Source organism: Mycetomoellerius zeteki, unplaced genomic scaffold, assembly GCF_001594055.1.
Source record: "Mycetomoellerius zeteki isolate Tzet28-1 unplaced genomic scaffold, Tzet1.0 scaffold145, whole genome shotgun sequence".
NCBI lineage: Eukaryota > Metazoa > Arthropoda > Insecta > Hymenoptera > Formicidae > Mycetomoellerius > Mycetomoellerius zeteki.
In genome coordinates, this window is record NW_017256393.1 from 3,491,877 (window position 1) to 3,514,167 (window position 22,291).

At 32.6% G+C, this 22,291-nt stretch overlaps 2 protein-coding genes across 2 annotated transcripts; one reads left to right on the forward strand and one right to left on the reverse strand.

Moving 5' to 3' along the window:
- Positions 1-1,885: 1,885 nt before the first annotated feature.
- Positions 1,886-7,319, reverse strand: LOC108732073 (protein AAR2 homolog). Its single transcript, XM_018462702.1, has 5 exons — positions 7,147-7,319; positions 3,037-3,152; positions 2,814-2,967; positions 2,463-2,738; positions 1,886-2,356 (listed from the first exon to the last, which is right to left on the reverse strand). Exons 1-5 carry the CDS (start codon positions 7,317-7,319, stop codon positions 1,948-1,950), a joined length of 1,128 nt encoding a protein of 375 aa, XP_018318204.1. The 3' UTR covers positions 1,886-1,947.
- Positions 7,320-12,103: 4,784 nt separating this feature from the next.
- On the forward strand, positions 12,104-16,907 carry Mdh1 (malate dehydrogenase 1). Its single transcript, XM_018462704.1, has 5 exons — positions 12,104-12,214; positions 14,435-14,630; positions 15,551-15,873; positions 16,068-16,445; positions 16,747-16,907. The coding sequence occupies exons 1-5, from the start codon at positions 12,212-12,214 to the stop codon at positions 16,843-16,845; spliced, it is 999 nt and encodes a 332-aa protein (XP_018318206.1). The 5' UTR covers positions 12,104-12,211; the 3' UTR covers positions 16,846-16,907.
- The last annotated feature ends 5,384 nt before the right edge of the window (positions 16,908-22,291 follow it).

Genomic DNA, 22,291 nt, shown 5'->3' on the forward strand with positions numbered 1-22,291 from the left:
TGTAAAATTCTTGAATATGATTGGTTTATATATTTAGATTCAGTTAGGAACTAAGGGCAAGATCAATCATATTAAAGAATTTTACAACAGTTATAAAGGTATGTGATTGAAGTTTGGAGCGTTTGTGGAGCGAAAATTAAATGTAAGCCCACACTGAAATAACAGACAATTGACGATCACTCATATATCCAGAGACACGGTAGTGTCGACGCTAAGAAAAACACGTAGCGGGATTTTAGCGCGAGATAGTAACGAATATTTTTACGCGGAGCGGTGAGTTTTCCGAGATCTCGATTATTACATCGATTATTACTCAATAATGGCCGTGTTAATCAAATTCTATGTACGGTCAATCGGTAGCTTATACTCAAATTATATAATGAAAGTACATTTATTTATTTTCTATTTGCTCTACGAGCGGAGATATTGCAACATGTTGCAAATTTTGTTCAAAACTTTAAATTTAAGAAACGTGGGCGTGGTCGTCGTCTGCCTGGCCCATGTCTTATGTCTCGAACTTCAGTCGACAGATGATAATCTGAACCTTTTTACTTTACTTTTTAATAACTTTTTAATGAACAATGAAAAGGACTATCCAGTCGCGTATATACCAGAGTTAAACTATTTATTTTTATTTCTTAATCATTAACAATTCACCTAATTGTATTAAATGAGACGTATAAGTCTCAAACGATGCAAAAAAAACAAGATACACATGTTTAAAAAAAGAAAAATTCTCTAGGCCGATTTTTGTGGAAAATAACTTTAAAAATCCATATCGATAATGTAATATAAGTGAACTGAAATGTTTAACGAGCTATCGGCACCGATTCCACTCCGATCGAGCTGAAAGCAATTATTTTTGACAGCAATTATTTTTTTGCGAATTGGAAACCATTTTGAGGGATGTCGCGAAAAGAATTCGAAAAAAATTTTTTCTTCAAGAATAAAGATGGATCACCCTAATATGGAGTTAAGAACTAATTTACAGTACCTTTCATCTCAGGGATTTCTGAACAAATAAATTATTTCTTTAAAAACACAAGTAGGTATGTCAATGTGGTATCCGAATGTCATTTTTAGTTTAGTATAACTTGTTTGTTCGTTGTTTTATAATCGTTTCGCATTTAACTTGTAAAGTGACAACATCTTTAACACGTACTTAAAGATGGAATATCTCTCATGTAAGTAAAAAATATTTTTAATTTCAACGCAATAACATTACTTATATAATTTTATATCACACAGTAAATCTGGCAATTTAATGAGGGTTTAGCCGCATTGAAGCTTGGAACCAAACATATATTAACTTGACAAATTTATGAATATGACGAATCATCGCGGAGTTTAATCATTTAACTTGCGACATTAATTTACATACTGAAGAGGATCCGAACAAGGGATCGAAACATATGCATATTGTTATGAACAGGAATATAATTCTGTCAATAAATACGTACGTTAAGAACCAGTGTCAGCTTATATTGACATTTTTTCATATATTGATTTACTTCATCTGAGCTTCTATTATCTGTATTTATTTATTTATTTTGATTAGTTAAGACTGTAGCATTTGGGTTTTAACTTTAATTTGGTACAATGCTTTTTTTCGAGATGTAATAAATAATTTTTGACAGAAAATTAAAGTTAAATTACTTGGATTGGAATAATAATATTAACACATAACATATTAACTACAAACAGAAATATATAAAATGCTACGAGATATGTTGTTCAATTATAATTATTTACATGTAAAAAGACGATGTTTATTAGTTCATACCTTATTTATTTGTAAGAATATTAAAGCCTATAATGATTGAAGCTGGATCCTGCTTCAAATAATTCATCCAGCTTCGACCGTTATAGGCTTTAATATTCTTACTTGTTATATATATTCACATTACGGTTTTAATAAATCATTTATTATTGTTTATTTATTTGTGTTTATGCCAAAGTGACAATAACAGGCGACTCATCGTCCGCCTCTTCAAGTAAATTCGAAAAGTCCCACAAAAATTTAGCGGTCAATCGACCCTGTAAACGCTTGGCGTACGATTTCAATCGACCGTCCACCTCAGAATTTGACTCGATATTACCGAATAAGTTGCACAGATTACGATATACAAAATTATTGCTCGCTACAATGTCGCAGAGTACTTCTTCCGGCACATACGACAATTCTTCTTCCAGAGCTTGCAGAAATTTCATATAGATAGAGCGATACTGTGGAATCACGTTATCGGCGCCACAAATGAGCGATACAAATTTCTTCCATTGTTCGAAAGCGTCCAAGCTTTGACCAGCTAGGAAACAGATGAACGTCAGCTGCATTTCTCCGATAATTTCGATAGGTCTAAAAGATTTGACCTTTAAATATTCACACGAAACTCGTTTTTCCCACCGATTGCATCTTTCTCGCTTTTAGCCTTTAAGATCTAAAATTTTAATTTCGAACTTACTCTCGCAATTTTTTCAGGGTGATATCCAAAACATAGCTAGTATCAAGAGAATGCCGCGTTATCTCGCTCGGAGTCGCATCATCGGGATAATGCTTATCTGGTATTTCTGTAAGTCTGAGTTCTGTACCAGGCTTCGGTTTCAGATTCGGCAGCAACTGCTCTTCCTTACTTTCCGCCGTGAGTCTACCAGATTTTTTTCGTTTGCTATCGGATTCTTGGCCACGTGGTCTCGAAGCGTCGCTGCAGTACTCCAGTTCCAAAGCGGATCGTACATAACTAAATCATAATATTCCAATAGAGCTATACATTAAGTTTTAAATTTCAAGTAGACAAGACTTACATCTTACTTACCCACATAATGGGGAACACCTCATCATGAGAGACGCAGTGATGTCGTTTGTTAATTTTGTCCACGATTTCGATATCTCGTATGGATATGGTCCTAAATACCTGTCCAACTCTTTTATGTTATCTTTCAGCCTCTGAATTGTCTCGTCAGGTACAGCTGTACCGTTTGAAGATGTCATGTAGAATTTGAATCTCGCATTATTAATAATAATCCTGATTGACTTACATTCTGAACTAACATCTTCCTTTTTGTTATCCCATCTTTTCACTAAGAATTCACCTTTCTGGAAATCGTGGAAGAAACCAATTCTAGGTGCCAACTCGCCAAATTTGTTTGCTGCACTATAAAAATATTAAATTATTTAGTGAATTTAAACAGTTATGTCTGTATACAAGTCATACCTAAACCTGTACAAGAAGGTAATTGTATATACACTACGCAAAAAAATTAGGGGAGCACTTTAAAACCTGCAAATTTTGTCGATATTTAAGATACTGTATCTCCGCTTCCAGAGATCGCACGACAATTTTTCTAGGTGCGTTTCAAAGGGCTGAAATTTCTACTTTGAAACAATTAATGTGATATTTCCCGTCACACCGAATTTCTTTTTCGCGAAGGCCAGAAGCAGGTCGTTAAAATTCTGAAAATTTCATGAATTTCCAATTTTTCACGGGCAAAGTACGAACAGGCCGAAAGATCTCATTACATACATTTTAAAGTCTGGAACTTTTCCTTTAAAATGAGACCTCGACCATTACTCTAGCATGCTTAGAAGCTGAGTTATCAAGTTATCAAAGGGAACTCTACATTTTGCAAGATTTTGGGTAAGTACCGCCGGCATTCGCGTTACCCGATGTGCACCACGGGGAAGTTGTTCGGTCGGAATTTGCATATCGTGTGCGTGCGTGCGTGCGTGCGATTTACGTAAAAATAAATTTTTAGTGTAAAAATGAAAATAAGAGGAATAATCTCCAATGGCCTTGATCTTGACAAATGTTATCCAGGACATGATCCTGAACATTCAAGAGGTTTTAGTCATCGGTCGGACAACCTGCGTAATGCTAATGCCGGCTGTACTGTAACTTTCGAGCCTTATATAACTCGAAAAATACTCTTAATGAAAAAATATTTTATTATAATGTGTTTTGAAAAGCTCTCGAAGTAAGCTACAAGAAAATGTAATGAAAAATGGGGGGTTCCATTTTAAAAAATCGACGTGATCTTGCCCTGACCTTAACGACGCCAAACCAATGGTACCATCTTATGTCCCCCTCGAAGTAATAAAATTTTTATTGGAAACATTTTCCCGTATCTTTTATATTTTACGAGATATTTCGACGCGAAAGTTGAAATGGGACATCATGTATATGTATAAGTGTATATATGTATACGTATATGTATATTATACAATTATCTATAATACCTTTGTAAACTTGGTATCCGAGAACCTTAACAAAATTTTCAATAAAATGAGTATAATATACAGTATTTCGTTCGCAATTGTTTGTAGTTCAACTCATAATAAAATAGAGACTTTTAAAAGAATGACTGTCAACCGACTTTAAAATAAAGAAAAATTATTAACATCTTGATTCAAAATCGTTCGTAAAGATTTTCCTTCCATTTCTAGTTGAATATTTTGAAAGTTACCACATCATTTAAATTAATTAACAACAAATAAAATGAGAATCACTACGAACGATTCTAAAATACAAGTCCTTTTTTCGGTCCAGATCCGTATGCACAGGTAACGAAGCGGGCGGACGGGTACTCGGTTATTCCGAACTCTAAATTGATAATACAGGGTTGCTAGCAAAAAAAACAATTTCCCTGACTTTTTCTGGTCACTTTTTGAAAAAATTCCGTGACTAAAGCCTGAAAGATTCTTTGAATAAAAACAAAGAAAAATATTAAAACATTTTTTTATAAACAGTACAATAAAAAAATATTTATATTCTAAGAATTATTTACCTTAAAAAACAAGTTGTAAGTATAAATAATACGATACGACTTGTACTGAGTGTGTTGCAAACGTTAAGTGGAACATACGACTACTGATACGTGACGAGTTAAGAAACAAACAAATTACGGGAAATGGCGAATATACATGTATCTTTGTTTTGCACATTGCTTATTGAGATTTTTGTCCGTATTCATAGTCACACCTTATATTTACGGCTCTACGAATTAATTTATTGGCTACTGAGCATCTAAAGATAAATTTAAGGAAGCCTTAATTAATTTTTATTATAAATGATTTATGAAATGTTCATTATTAAGGGGGGACCCTATCCCCGGCATCCAAAAATCAGTTTTAACTTTGTGAATTTTTTGGGAAGAAATGAATAACTTGATTGAAAAATCAATTTGAGGATTTTATTATACATATTTTTTCTAGTGTAGAAAATAATTTTTTCATTTCGTTTGACCGACAAAATGGCGGCTCTCTGATCCATTATGGGAACACTTTTCGTGAGACGGGCCCAAGCGGTGTACACGATTTTAGCAAAATGGTGCAACCTATGCAAAGTAAAAAAAAGCGGCATCATTACACTGTTATGGTTATCAGCTGACGTAGATTTTTTTTAATATTGATTTTTCTTGAAATGGCGATGGTTTGAAAAAAAGTTACAATTTTTTCGAAAAAAAAAAAAAAATCGTTTTTAATTATCGATTAAAAAAAACTACATAATATTTTGCAAAAATCCTACATCAGCCGATAGAAAATGTTGCTAAGAACATTTAGTATTAAAATTTGAAGTCAATCGGATGAAAACTTTTTGAGTTATCATGTACACCGTCACGAAAAATGTAGTTTTGAGAAAAACGCGTTTAAAGTGGAACGTGCGCTTTTTTGATATTTACTAATGGCGTCACTCGCACACTGAAACCAACACTGAAATTACTGAAATTGGATTATAACATCTAGAACTCATATTTTGATGGGTACATAGTTCTGTATATCTGAAGGGCCTGGGTGGATTACGAATGAGGCGGAGTCGCTCCGACCTGCTGCAGCTGAAATTCATTTTCTCGACCACTTTGACTTTGAATTTCGCCTCCGAATCTTTTTTCTCGTCTTCTTAAGGGTTCAAATTAATGATTAAAGCAATAAAAAAAATTTCGATTTTTTGAAACCTCATACAATCAATTAAAATGTTGGCGTCATTTTGCTCCCTGTGTGACCAAAATTCTCAGGAGGTGTGACCACGAAGGATTAAGAGTTCTTTAAGAAATATTTTTGAGATATTTCATAAAGAACTTTGAAAAATATCTTAATGTTGTCTTGTACATCGATTTTTATCCACTTATTCTGCAATTTTTAGAAATTAATATCTCCTTAACTGTTGAGACCATTACAAAATGATAAGACTTTTCAATTCTTCATAAACAGTGCGTATACATGCCGGCTCTTGCGGTTGATTTGGATCATCCTATATATTTATTTAATTGTTAAGTCTAAAGCCTCATCTAAAATATTTGTAATAATAAAATTAACGCTTCAGATTGGCTGTCGCAACAAGCTTGCAATCTGTAACAGACTGTGCAATTGTAGATGAGGCTTAATATGTCATACGACAAACTTTTTAAGCATGTTGATTGGCTGCAGAACAGAGGAAACTTCTCTCTGAAAAGCCTTGTTGTGTACAACATGAAATATCAGCCTAACAGTATCCAAATAGCCAAATGCAATATATATTTGCTGACATGTTGTAGCAACTACAAACTCAGGACAAGGTGAAACAGCATTATTTCTGTTACGTTGAACTCAATGGAATTCGAATTCTTGTGATGGCAAATTGATGGCAATGTCAGCATGAATATCCTCAACAACTCGTGTTGTCATATTGTCAGCATTTTGTTAGCAACGAGCTCAAGATGAAATAATTAATTATTCACTGCTAACATGTTGCCGACAACGTAATGTACCTTCATTGTTCACAGTTTGCTCTAGAAATTTTGACAACTGATTACATATATAAGCAGTCATATTGTTGTATTCATGTGTCCTATTTTGATGTCAGCAAATGTACGGCAAATATCTAACAACACATACAATGAATTAGTTTGCACAATACACTATATCACATTTGGCTATCTGGATATTGAAATGTAAATAAAATAATATGATGTTGTAAATGTCAAGGAGAAATAAATGGGATGATAAATAAGTGGATAGTTGATGTGTGCAAAAAAAAAGTGATAATCCAGTCGATAATTTATGTTGTGTATAGTACGATTATATGGAAGATGTGTGTGGATAAGTAACATTGTAAACCAAGTCTATTCTTGGATATGTAGCTGAAATAATAATTATATTCTATTCAATAATACCTATAATGTACAAAGTGGATTCCAGGTGGAATCAGTTTGATTCCTTTAAAATTCTGTCCTACATTCCAAGACTTTATATCAATACCGATGTCAGTGCTCGCAGGTACATCTAGTAAAACCAATGTGGCACCTTGTGTCAATAGAGTTTGTGACACATTTTGATCTATTTCCATTTTGGTTAATTATTTAGAATTGCTTTCTTGTCTCAATCTTAATAAAAATATGCTTATTCAGCATGTATTAACTCAAAGAATCTAGCAGAAGAACACGGCAATTTGCCTTGCGAAACAAGTTATTAATGGTCGCGTTCAGACACACATGGTGAAACTGGTGAAAGGAATGTAAGGTGAATTATTGTGCATAATGGCGACATGGAGAGGATGGCTTGAAATTTAACCAATCAGTTTTTCCCCACTTGGAGAGGCGCGTATTTTAAATATAGTAGGTTAATTGATAATGAAAATGATACTTCTAGTGAAAATTAGTTATATTAATTATAAAAATGTTTAGAACAATTAATAACAATAAATAATATGATATAAAATAACGTACAGAAAAAAAATAAATAATGACATAAAATTTATAATAATGCCACTAGGTTCTTTATATAAAAATGTTACAATCGTACAAATAATATTAACCTTGTAAATAATATTGCACTTTTTTGTAAATAAAATTTACTTCAATACCTCAATATCTAACCTCAACGTCACTATCAGCACTCTACATACATAATGGGTGCATTCAGTATCACGACCGCTCACTGAGCACTCAGTGAGCTCTTGTATCTGTTTGGTCTATATTTTTAGTTCTAACGGAATATGCCAATAAGATGCAAGCGCTCACTGAGCGCTCAGTGAGCTCTTGAATCTGTTTGGTCTATATTTTTAGTTCTAACGGAATATGCTAATCAGATGCAAGAGCTCACTGAGCGGTTGTAGTACTGAATGCACCCAATGTATATATTTAAGCCGGAATCCATAGTCCGGTCTTATGCCCGTGTCACTACGCATTAAATTGAGAATTGTGAATTGAGGATTAGAATTCAGTCAATTAGAACGAAACGGATTAAACTTATCTGGTCGAATTCTAATCTTTAATTCTCACAATCCTCAATCTCCAATGCGTAGTGTGACATAGATATTAGGATGCTGTCACATACAGTCCGCAATCCGTAATCCGCACCAGATGTCCGCAAAAGTTACTAGGCATTGCGTCCGTTAAGGCCATCACACGTACAAAAATTTTAGTCGTAATCATAAAGTCGCAAGCAAATCAACCAATCACAATCAAAATTACGATCTCGCGTTTCAAAACGCTCGACTGTGATTGGCTGATTTGCTTACGGCCTTACGATTACGACTAAAATTTTTTTACGTGTGATGGTCTTTAGGCCGGAATCAGACTACGCATTGAAGATTGAGATTGAAGAGTGAAGATTAAAATTTGACCAATGAGAACAAAGGAATTTTAGCTTCTATTGTTTTGATTGGTCAAATTTCAATCTTCACTCTTCAATCTCAATCTTAAAGGCCGCAGCACACACTTTTCCATAACCTCTGTTACACGGCACGTTGTACGCCGAAGTTATAACATCGATGTTATGAAATTGGCCAATCATACCACATGTATCGACAAATATTATTCAATCAATTATTAATTATGTACGTAACATTAATTTGCAAGCAATTATCAATTTAAGAAATTGGTTTCTGAATAATATCGTTCAATAGTTGACTGAGAATTGAGGAATGCTTGCCGCTAGTTGAAAGGGGCATCATGCGAGAGGGCATCTTCAGAGCGTCAATGCCCTCCGCCCGACGCGTTTGGTGGCTAGCTTCGTTTTGATAGGTGATGGCGGCGTTTTCGTGCGTAAAATCGCAACGGATTTTTCTTGCTAACGACTTTTGAGGAAAATGAAAGTGTCAAGATCGGCGTAAACAAACTTTGTTAACGTCAATAACATTGATGAAGGATCGTAAGATCAGTGGACAACAGTAAGTACGAAAGGATGCGGTCTTCTCTAGTACAATACGATTTGCAAAACGTCAAGGCGACGAATGCAACCGTCAAGGCCGCAGCACACACTTTTCCATGACGCATGACGCATAAAGCTGGTTCTACATTATCGTTCAATAGTTGACTGAGAATTGAGGAATGCTTGCCGCTAGTTGAAAGGGGCATCATGCGAGAGGGCATCTTCAGAGCGTCAATATAGAGTCGAACTAGATTATCGTTGATTGGACCGCAACGCTTGCGAATCCGCCCGACGCGTTTGGTGGCTAGCTTCGTTTTGATAGGTGATGGCGGCGTTTTCGTGCGTAAAATCGCAACGGATTTTTCTTGCTAACGACTTTTGAGGAAAATGAAAGTGTCAAGATCGGCGTAAACAAACTTTGTTAACGTCAATAACATTGATGAAGGATCGTAAGATCAGTGGACAACAGTAAGTACGAAAGGATGCGGTCTTCTCTAGTACAATACGATTTGCAAAACGTCAAGGCGACGAATGCAACCGTCAAGGCCGCAGCACACACTTTTCCATGACGCATGACGCATAACGCATAGCGCATAACGTAACGAGAGCCAACGCACAAGCTTGTGCATGAAGCTTTATCTTAAAAAAGAAGAAAAGGACTGTTTTGATTATTACTACCGAGCACGTAAAATTACGCCAAGAGGTTAATATTATATATGAATAAAAAGTTAAAATATATCTAGAAGTAGGTATTTTTAAAAAATATTTTTTTCTATTAAATATATTTTTATCTCATAATTTTAGTTGGGCAATAACAAAATCAAAATTTTTATGCAATATATTGGAAACTGTGTATAACCTAGTTTTTACATGGCTATAGAAATAATAATAATTTAAAAAATTTTACTTTCTCTAAATATTAATTATTTAAAAATAATTTAAATATCAAAATTACTGAATATATAGTTACTTTCCAACAAATAAAGTTAGTAAAATGTTACAGAAAATTAGAGAGATATTACGTACCAGTAATGTTTAAAATCTTGGCTATTTCTATCCAAACATTTTCTTTTTTAATGCTATCCTAAAATCAGTCGGTTCCTTATTATATAAATACGGATAACTTTGTACTAAAGAAATCAGTATACCATCTCCATCCACCTCTTCAATCTCTTGAATGTTTATTTCATTCGATGGTTCCTGATCAGTATTATCATATTGATAATGAGTGTCAAAATAATATGAATTATGATCCATATTATATATTTTGATGTTCAAACACTTTTAACAAGGTTAGAACCATGAAGTAAGAATAAGGAGACTTAACTGTGTAGATTGAAAGTGGTCACGAAAAATGTTCCGTGTACTGCCATGTCCGCTGAACGGAATAACTTGCAACATTCCATCGCCATATTAAATATTTATATGTGTGCAGTATACTTGCGACTGTGTTGTACATATGTGTATTAAATACATGTCTATCTACACCTATTGTAGATCCGGACTTATGCTTAATGCACTATGCAAGATTCGTAGAGCAAGGAGTAGGGATGAAAATGAAGGACTCTGATTGGTTGATTCTCTTATGCGTCATGCATTATGCGTCATGCAAAAGTGTGCTGCGGCCTATAGTCTGATTCTGGCTTAACGTTAAGCTGGTTCTACATTAGTCGCATCGCAGCGTCGCAGGCGTTGCGGTCCAATCAACATCAAGCTAGCTCGACTCTGATTGGATCATAACGCTTGCGACATTGCGATGCGACTAATGTAGAACCAGCTTTAAGTGTGTTTTACCTCCTTGTGTCCCACCCCCTAGAGCCGTAATCCCATGAAATTTCCGTAAAAATACCCTGGAGCCGTAAGAAATTGACCAATTACAGTCGAATCCGAGGGGAATAATCGACTGTGATTCGCCCATTTTTTATGGCTTAAGTCTACACCTATTGTAGATCCGGACTTATGCTTAATGCACTATGCAAGATTCGTAGAGCAAAGAGTAGGGATGAAAATGAAGGACTCTGATTGGTTGATTCTCTTATGCGTCATGCATTATGCGTCATGCAAAAGTGTGCTGCGGCCTATAGTCTGATTCTGGCTTAACGTTAAGCTGGTTCTACATTAGTCGCATCGCAGCGTCGCAGGCGTTGCGGTCCAATCAACATCAAGCTAGCTCGACTCTGATTGGATCATAACGCTTGCGACATTGCGATGCGACTAATGTAGAACCAGCTTTAAGTGTGTTTTACCTCCTTGTGTCCCACCCCCTAGAGCCGTAATCCCATGAAATTTCCGTAAAAATTACTAATTATTACCAGTAATGCTTTTCCTAATTTTATCTATTTGACTAAAGTTGACGATTTAATTAAAATTTTTGTCATAAATCTAAAAATATATTTATAGTTATAAATATAAAAAAATATTTGTCAAAATATATATTCTGTAATTTTCTTATAAAATAAAATAAAAATGAATAGTATAACTTCTTAAATAAAAAATATTACATTTACACGTTCGCATTTTGCGGCTCCATGGGACACAAGGAGCACGTAAGCACGCAACGCAATTACACTCCGACGTCAAACAAAAATAAACGTGCCATAACCTACCTTTAATTTATAAATAGTAATTAATTTATTTGACAACAATTTTGAAATTAGAAGTACATAATGAATCTTTGATATATGTTATTAGTGCAAATACAACAAATGATCTGTTTTCTGACGTGCACTAGAATGCACTAGAACACTCTTTTTTCGTAGTTGCGGATTACGTGAGAAATATCTACCGTACATACATACGCAATCCCTAGATGCTTTTGCGGACATCCGGTGCGGATTACGGATTGCGGACTGTATGTGACGGCACCCTAAAATCCTACATACCATGTAAACGTGGTCATATATTTTCCAGAGTCGGGTATTTGGTTCCAATCGTGAATGCTTGTGAATAGTCTTTTATTCTCTGGTTTAATCTATGAAGTGAGATATACTTCATGGTTTAATCATATTGACCGTACTTTAGGCAACTTTAGGTATCAGGTGTTCTTTTTCTTATCATTTCGCTAATAATAAGCATATTACAAGAAAAATGGTAAGTTTTTGATATTACATATTATTGATTTAGAGATAATGAAAGATGTGGATGAGAGAGATATCGTATATCTTAATAAAATTTGTCTTTAGTTTCACCTTTATTTGACCTTTATGTAAAATCCTGTGTTGTACGTGTGTTTCATTTACTTGTCAATGATTCTCGCATATTAAATACATATTAAATGTACTAATTTAAATTTAATCAGTTTCTTGTACAACATATATGTATATATAATTGTGTTATATATTGTGTTGTATATTGTGTATATATATATTTACACATATATATTGTGTTTCATATGTTTATATATATATATAATTGTTTTAATAAATAAAGCAATTTTTTTATATATCTATAATATTAAAAGTTGGTAGAAACTTAAATATTAAATTTTATGTTTTGCTATTCTTGAAAATGATAATATAATAATTTTAAAATATAGATATACTGATAATTAGTGTATTACAAATTATATATAATGCAATTTCAATCAGAAAAGATTGTTATATACTTAGGCTACATTCCAAAATGTCCTCTTCGAGGAAGATTTTACTCTATGTGCTATAGTAAAGACCCCTATTATGAAATACCGAGTTCATTTTAGATAAATGCTAGAAGTCTATGAACAGAATTTTAAAAAATAATAGGTCATTTTGAAGAGAATTTAATAAGCTAAGCTTTAAGCTAATATGTAAAATTTAATTTAAATTTTATTTTTTTTTAATTAAAGAAATGTAAAAAGTGAGTCATAAATCACAAAATCAAAAAATTGTGCTCCTAATATGAGATACCCCGAGAAATCGATAATAAAACGCAAAGTAAATCAGTATTGCAATTGAAAAACTTTATTTAATGTTTCTAAAATACAAACAAACACAACCAGTATGCACGAAAAATGAGCATGCGACGGATTATACCCAGAACCTCATCTTCAAGTAGTTGGAATCAAGCATCGCAGAAATAGGCACTCAATGTTCATTCCGGTTGTCCTTTTTATTACAATAAAGTATAAATGTACAATAACATTTATACTTTAGCAATGATTTTCACTATGGACATAGGAGCATAGGTTTCATATTAGAAATACACTGGGTACCTTCATATTATAATTTCCACGCCTTATGGATTTTACGATCATCAAATATAACTTCTGTAATTAAGTAGTTCAACGTATCCCGTATTTTTATTAGTACAATCTTACTCTATCATTACATGAACAATTTATTGCCAAAAAATATTTACTTATTAACCTTTAGACTGCCGGCATTTTTTCATTAAAATAGCGATTCTTTTTCCTCAAAAATTTTTCTATAAAAGTAACATACACATGACGCAAAATTTCGAGATTTTTGCAAAGCCACAAAAGTGGCTTTTCTGGCAAGGAACGTATGATCAAATATGAAAAATGTTTATTTTCTCAAAAATAGTATATTTGGGGGTTTTTGGTATCGCTGATTCCAATTCTGAGCATAGATTTAGGAAATCTTGAACCCTAAACGTAATATTGACAACATAAATGAATATAAATGTATAGACTCGTGCAGAGAACTTTCCTTTATTTAGAATTACCCAGAGCTAACGACATAGACATAAAAAGCTTCTTTTTGACTTTTCTTTTTGTTTGGTTAAACTTATTTTTTGAATTTTTTTTTACTTTTTTCGTGTTTTATAATTTTTTTATATTTTTTACTTATTTTGTATATTTTTTAATATTTATATATTTTTATATATTTTGGGCAACATACACATATATATGTTTAATACAATTAGTATTTAAAATGTCACCAAAAATGGTATTTTAACCCATACTCAAGAGCCACAAAAGTGACTTTCCCGGCAGTCTAAAGGTTAAATAATAAACAAGGTTTAAAGGCTCATCCAATGAAACTTAAAGACTTCAAATTCTAAAATCTTTTTCTACAATGACTACTGATGGCATGATCTAATAATGAATTTTCCATTAAATAGTTTTCAATCCAAGAGCAATAAATTCATGGTGGAACAATAGACAGCGTTTGTTAGTTTAGCAGAAACGCCACTATCTCATATTAGATGTCTATGTCCTAATAGGGGCTTCCCTTTATGTATTACATGTACTATATATTTCGAGTAAAATTTTCCTCGGAGAGGATGTTTTGGAATGTATTTTTAGTACAATTATAAAAGCGCAATATAATCGTTCTAAAACTAATTTTTTTCTTTTTAATTTTATATTAGACGGAGCCGATAAATGTTGTGATTACTGGTGCTGCTGGTCAAATTGCTTATTCTTTACTGTACCAGATTGCAGCTGGTACAGTTTTTGGCCCACAACAACCTATTAATCTCAGATTATTAGATATTCCACCTATGATGAAGGTATTGGATGGTGTGGTTATGGAATTAGAAGATTTAGCACTTCCTCTCTTACGAGGTGGGCGTTGAAAGCCGTACATTTAAAAATTGATTTTGTATGAATATTTGAACATGTATACATATATAATGTACACACATATATGTCTACAAATATTATTTAATATATTTTTAATATTTACATGCGTGTGCGTGTATGCGAGTGAGTGAGAAAGAAAGAAATCCTCATTATCTATATGAATTATATAATAATAGTGATAAAGACAAATTATATACAGGATGTATCTTAAATAACGCCCACTAATCATACAGTGCTATTTCTAATAAGAAAACTGAGTCAAAAAGTCCTCTACCATTTTGCAATTTTCGCAATAGTTAACGAGATATTAATTTCTAAAGATCGGTAAAGAATTCTTAAAGATATCTTAAAATTGTCTTATACATTGATTTTTTTGCTCATTGGTCAACTGAAAAAAATATTACGAAAATTGCAAAATGGTAGAGGACTTTTCGACTCACACAGTTTTTTATTTGGAATAGCACTATATGATTAATGAGCGTTATTTCAGATACACCCTATATACAAGAAACTTAAAAACGATTAACGTTAGAATCTCTAATTTTGGTTCCATTAATTATTTCAATTTTTTTTCTTTTTTGTATTAAATATATTATACAGAATATACAGAACATTAAAAATATGTGAGTATAATACAAATAATTTAAAAAATACAAATAAAATAGCTACTCATAACCATAAATAAGAATAGAAAATTGCCGATCAATAACATTTTCGGCAATTATAGCGGAATACTATTGGCAATTCTGTGTTAAGAATAAATACATGTTCCTTGAGAATTTACGTTTATATAGTATAGAATATATTGCATAACATTATATCATTATATGGATATTTATATTCTAATTTTTATACTTATTAATAGTTTTTATAGCTGTAAATAGCTTAATTTAAATTTTTAGAGGTTTTGCCAACGGCTGAACCAGCCAAGGCCTTTAATAATGTAGCAGCTGCTTTTCTGGTTGGTGCAATGCCAAGAAAAGAAGGAATGGAACGTAAAGATCTTTTGGCCGCAAATATAGAAATTTTCAAGGTGCAAGGCGAAGCATTGGATAAATATGCTTGTAAGGATGTCAAGGTGTTAGTTGTAGGTAATCCTGCCAACACTAACGCGCTTATCTGTTCACATTATGCACCGTCTATTCCGAAAGAAAATTTTACGGCGATGACTAGATTGGACCAAAATAGAGCACAAGCAGCATTAGCTGCACGATTAAACGTACAGGTAATATGTATTATCACGCTTAAAACATTTTTTTGACAAAACATAAAATTTGACTTTATTATTGAGAATTGATATTTTTTTCATTTGAGACGTTTTTATATTAGCAATATAAAATGCAAGACTGTACTTAGATTGTTGCTTATATGTATATACTGTTTTGAATATTCCTATTCTATAGTCTCGTTGATACATAGGTGGATAAAGTAAAGAATGTCATTATCTGGGGTAATCACAGTTCCACGCAATATCCCGATGCAGCGCATGCAACTGTAACGCTTTTATCTGGCTTAAAAACAGTACCATCTGAGATAAATGATGATGAGTGGTTGAATAACACTTTCGTCGAAACAATTCAAAAACGTGGTGCTGCTGTAATAGCAGCTAGAAAAATGTCTTCTGCCATGTCTGCTGCTAAAGCCGCTGGAGATCATATGAGAGATTGGTGGTTTGGTACTAAGCCTGGAGAATGGGTTAGCATGGGTGTTGTATCTGATGGGAGTTATGGAATTACAAAACATATTGTATTTTCTTTTCCTGTTATTATCAAGGACAAGCAATATGAAATAGTGCAAGTAAGTTATCGTGTAAAATATATATTGAAGTAATTTCAACTCTTAAATGTATGATAGAAATTTAGACTTTTTTCGTTTTGAATTACTCTATATTTGAAATACTCTATATTTGAGATACTTTTATATGTCAACGCAGCTATTTAATGATTTGTACTTTCACAATTAGCGATATTTTTTTACTAATTATTCAAAATGAAATTGATTATTCAAAATCAAAATTATTGAAAATAAATGCAGCATTTCACCATATTTAGAAAAATTTTTTAAGAGAAAAAAAATCCATCTTGTGATTTATTTTCAGAATCTTCCAATTAACAACTTTGCAAAGTCAAAGCTGGATATTACATCTAAGGAATTAGAAGAAGAACGTGCTGAGGCAAATAACGTATTAAAAAAGTGACTAGTAACATCAGTGTCAAATAGTGAGATGCAAAAGAAATTTCTGTTATCAAAATTGTAAAATATATAATTGTTCTGCATAATCATATATACATATATACATATACACACACACACACACACATACATACATACATATATATAGGGTGTCTGGTAAAGGCTGATAGTAATAACATTTAAGGCCAATATTACATGCGTCCGGTTTTTATCGTACGACAAATTTTTCAAGCCTCTTGATTAACTATTAGACAAAGAGATCCGAGATACTCTCTGTCTTGTAGCCAATTAACATACTTGAAAAATTCGTCGTACGACAAAAAACGAACGCATGTAATATTGGTCTAAAGATAGATTTCTGAATTATTTTGAGGCAAACATTCTAATATCAAAATATCGAGACTATAATAGTTTTTTAATTAAATAAGCATTAAAGTTAACGAATAATATCGCCTAAAGTCATTTAGGTATGGTTGGCATTTTGCGTTGGCACTTACCTACCATATTTGAATGCGCGAATCTTAGGCAATATTATGTGAAGACGATTAGCTTTGTCTCTTACCGGACACCCTGTATACATGCATGTATATACATGTACGTACGTATATAAGTTATTATATGTTGTCATAAGAAAAAAATATACAGGGTGGCCCATGTAAAGTGTTAGAAGTTATTATCTCTGAAAGTGTGTGTCAAATGACTAATATGTTCAGACAAAAGTTTTATAACTTTGAAGAGAACATAAGATGGTACCATTTATTTGACCTTGGGTAGCGTCAAAATGAGAGCAAGGCCACTTTGAATTTTTTTAATGGAACCCCCCATTTTTTATTACATATTCTTGTAGCTTACCTTGAGAACTTTCCAAAACACTATAATTAAGTTCATTTTCATTAAGTACTTTTCGAATTATGAGACTTGAAAGTTACAACAATATTGCCGGCATTATCATTACACAAGATATCTGACCGACGGCTAAAACCTCTTGAATGTTGTTCAGAATCATGTCCTGGATAATATTTGTCAAGATCAAGGCCATTGGAGATTGTACCTCTTATTTTCATTTTTACATAAAAATGAATTCTTAATGTAAAAATGAAAATATGAGGAATAATCTCCAATGGCCTTGATCTTGACAAATATTATCCAGGACATGATCCTGAACAACATTCAAGAGGTTTTAACCGTCAGTCGGACAACTTGCGTAATGCTAATGTCGGCGGTACTGTAACATTAAACTTTCGAGCCTTATAACTCGAAAAATACTTAATGAAAATGAACTTAATTATAGTGTTTTGGAAAGTTCTCAAGGTAAGCTACAAGAATATGTAATAAAAAATGGGGGATTCCATTTAAAAAATTCAAAGTGGCCTTGCTCTCATTTTAACAACGCTACCCAAGATCAAATAAATGGTATCATCTTATGCTCTCCTCAAAGTTATAAAACTTTTGTCTGAACATATTAGTTATTTGACACACACTTTCAGAGATAATAACTTGTAACACTTTACATGGGCCACCCTGTATACAAGGTATCCCAAAAATTGAATATAAAAAAATCAGTCTATGATAATTGCGTATTTAGCCCAATAACTAACATTACATAAAAAAAGAGTATAGTAATACACATCTTGTTGTAATTTTTTTTACTGAAATAGAATAAATGCGTAACTCACAATGTAAATATATTAGATAAAACAGTTTGATTAGAAAATATGAAAGAAGAAATGAAGCATTAATACATAATTACTAATAAAATATAAATGTTACGTATCCTGTTATAGATCATATATACAAATTATATTGAGATATATGGTATACATATATATAATGTTTATGTATAACTTTATAAAACTTGTAACAAAGATATACATTGGGAAATATATTATACATTACAGCACTTTTTTGCTTTTATTCATCTTCATTAGAATAATTTATATTACAGTAATGATAATTTTTTAAAATCAATATGTCATATTAATTCAATCTTTTCTCACATTTATATTATCTTTGTATCTTATTTTCTAAAAACTTATTACAACTGTATATCTCGAATTTTTTTTCTATTATAATCGCGCGCGTGAGCATTAAGTAGCATAGTATTGTACAAGGATATAGTGATTAGTTTATCCGATTTTGGTAACGCTCGCAACATAATATCGCAACTTGTTTTTTTTTCGTTCCACATTTAAAGAGATACTCTTGCATGTTTTAGCATATAGAATATTTAGAAGTTAGATACATAAATATACAGTTAAAGAGCAATATTTGAAAGCTGTAAATATTGGCCTAAATACTATACGAAACATTTTTAATATCATGTATGTGAAAAATTTATCATTTTATGAATTAAGTCAATTTCGATTTACATAATTTTCTTTCACATAAACATTTGTAGAACATAATTGGTTTACGTAATATCTGTGCACATAAGTATTCTCATAATACAGAAAAGAATTTTTTTTAATTTGCTTGCACAGATTATTTTCAAAGTAACATTTAACAGATTATTTTCAAGGTAACATTTCTATAGTGAAGAAAATATGGTTATTCAAGTGAAAAACTTGCAAGTTCCAAGTTTTTCTCCCATGAAAGTATTAAAGTACTTCTATGAAGACATTTTATGAAAAATAGTTTTTAAATTCGACCAATTTTATAATAGTTTATGTGCAATCAAATTTTTAAAACATGTCATTTACAAATATCTTCTAAATGTTCCAATAATTATATATAACACAAACATACATACATGTGCACATGTACGCATCGCACTTGCGCGCATTTAAGCGCGTATGTGTATTCGAAAAACAAATTACTTTTTATTTGCAGTATATAAGATAATACATCTGTCACATAAATCGCTGTTAACGCAATATATCAAAGTGCAACATGATTGCAGAAATCTGATTAATCATAGCTTATAAATCATGGATTCAACTAGTAATAATATCTATAGTAAAATAAAATAAAATGATAATTACTAATTCACGCCAAGAAATTACATTAAATATAAATATGTATATCATATATATATATATATTTTTTTTACCTTCCCATACAGCACAGAATTTGCAGCAATATCACTGCAAAATCTCTGCAATATTGCTGCAACATGCGATGTTGCTGCAACTTTTGTGCAACTTTGTGCTGCAGGGGTACCTATATTTAATATATTGGATTGACTCGTAAATAAGTTATGTTGTACTAATTTATCTATTGAGAATTCCAAGTTACTTTAATTATTCTTAATAATTTTTATATTTACTTAGTAGTAAAGGGTCCCTCAGTTACAAATCAGGATAATTATGCATATTAAGAGACACTGTGCCGATGATCTTGACATATGTTGTCAAAGTCATGATTCTGAGTAACTTTGCCTTAATAAAACTAGGTGGCGGTCTCTTATAGTTTCTGAGATATTTAGACTTAAAGGTCTAATTTGTGTAATAATTATTTACATTAAGGAACACCGCGCCGATGACCTTGACCTTGACATATGTTATCATGACCTGAAAGACCTCCAACAGATTTTGGGTGGTCGTCCTTCGATAAAGGTTATTAACAAAAAAAGTTTTAAAAATGGTCTCTTTTTACTGCAGGGTATTTGGAAAGTAATGAAAAATCTTTCGCATAGGGGCAGAATGGACTAAACTAAGAAGAAGAAAAGTTCTCTACCATATTAATTTTCGTAATGGTTAACGAGTTATTAATTGATGAAAATAGCCAAATTCGACCAGCCTACCGTCTAATGCAACCGCGCGACAGGATAGGACCGCCCAGCGCGGTGAGGCGTGCGTTTACCGTCGCTAGGCACGTTGTTTATATTGTCGCTTATAGCGAGGTCCATCAGTAGAGATGAATAGAAGTCAACAATTCAAAGTTGAGATCATCGGAGTTTATCTTCTAATGGAAGGAGGTAGGGTGAAAGTCGCTTCGCGTGGAAAGTCGTAAAATATATTTTAAGGGAAATTTCTGTTTCATATAGTAGAAAAGAGACATCAGTTTTTTCAAACTTTAAATCCAAATATCTCAGAAACTATAAGAGACCGCCACTTAGTTGTTAAGGCAAAGTTACTCACAAGGAAAGTTTCACAAGGGAAGTTTTACAACTGTCCGGAATTGATTTGATTCTCCATGAAATATGTTGTTAAACATAGCCACGAAAATCTAAGAGACGCGTATTTTTTTATACGTGCGCTAACTCATGTTTAAGGGGTTATCAGAATTATGATCTTGACAACATATGTTAAGGTCAAGATCATCGGCGCGATGTCCTTTAATAAGCATAATTAGTTAATTACTTAAATCAGTGTATATTATGTCAATACTTAATTTTATGAAATCGTGAAAGTAAACTCTTAAAACGGAAGATTTGAAAGTACATATGCGCCATAATATATAACATAATTTTTGAAAATTTATTAAGGGAACAATGCTGTTGTAACGGCTCAAAAAATTACATTAATGTATAGTGGAAGTGTTATAACAGATCGAGCAGTGTGAAAATGATTTATGATAATTTCATTCGGAAGGTATGACTCACGGACTGATTCCGAATCAAGGTTATTCCAATTTCAATAAGCCTGTTCTTTTAGGCTGAACTTTTCTCTCCAGGAGGAAAGAAGAGGAAAGGTTTGTTCGTGTCGCAAACTCCAACACACTCCAACATGCTCCTACCATAGCTCCTACTCTATCAAGCGCGTTGGAGTAAGCTACGGTCCACTTGATGCTATAAATGTTTCGAAACATTTTTTGATTGGTCAATTAGTGAAATTCTTTCTTCCAATTAGTCAATCATAAACTTCGAAGCATTTGTAGCGCTAAGTGGACCGCACCCTGAGAACTATGCTAGGAGCATATTGAAACATATTGGAGCATGCAACACGAACAAACCTGAAGAAAGATGAACTGGTGCAAAAGTTCAACTAAAAAGAACAGGCCTAATAACCATTGACATATGGAATGGACCACCGATGGCGGTGGTTGGGGTAGAAACACGAGTAGAATGAGAGGCAGATAAATGGATGAATGTTCTTTCTCTGTTTACTAAGCCTGATTGGTTGGAGAGAGAGCAGTACTGCTGGATCAACAACAATTAATCAGTCTCACTCGTGTTTCTACTCTCGCCATCGGTGGTCCATTCTATATGTCGATGATAACAACGCTTTAAAATTATTGATGGAACAAAATCCACGTTACGCGAGAAAATTAAGAAATGCTAAACATGTCGTAGGTCACTGCGTTTTGTTATTTTGTTATTAAAGACTCTGTAAAAGAAAATAAAAGTTATTTATGAATCAACCCAATGTATGTATATACGAAATATTATGAAGATCAATATACAGAAAATCAATGTGATTTTAAGAGAGCTTGAAGCATTGAATGATAAATGTACTATGATTTATTGATCATGAATTTACTAAAATGGTAAGATACATTTTTCAACGTAG

Coding starts and splice junctions, on each gene's coding strand:
- LOC108732073 (XM_018462702.1), bottom strand. CDS start 7,319: ATGGAAATAGATCAAAATGTGTCACAAACTCTATTGACACAAGGTGCC. Junction 3,153..7,146: donor ATCCACTTTGTACATTATAG/GTATTATTGAAT, acceptor ATATTTTTATAG/TGCAGCAAACAAATTTGGCG. Junction 2,357..2,462: donor ACCCTGAAAAAATTGCGAGA/GTAAGTTCGAAA, acceptor CAAATCTTTTAG/ACCTATCGAAATTATCGGAG.
- Mdh1 (XM_018462704.1), top strand. Junction 14,631..15,550: donor AGCACTTCCTCTCTTACGAG/GTGGGCGTTGAA, acceptor TTAAATTTTTAG/AGGTTTTGCCAACGGCTGAA. Junction 15,874..16,067: donor CTGCACGATTAAACGTACAG/GTAATATGTATT, acceptor GTTGATACATAG/GTGGATAAAGTAAAGAATGT.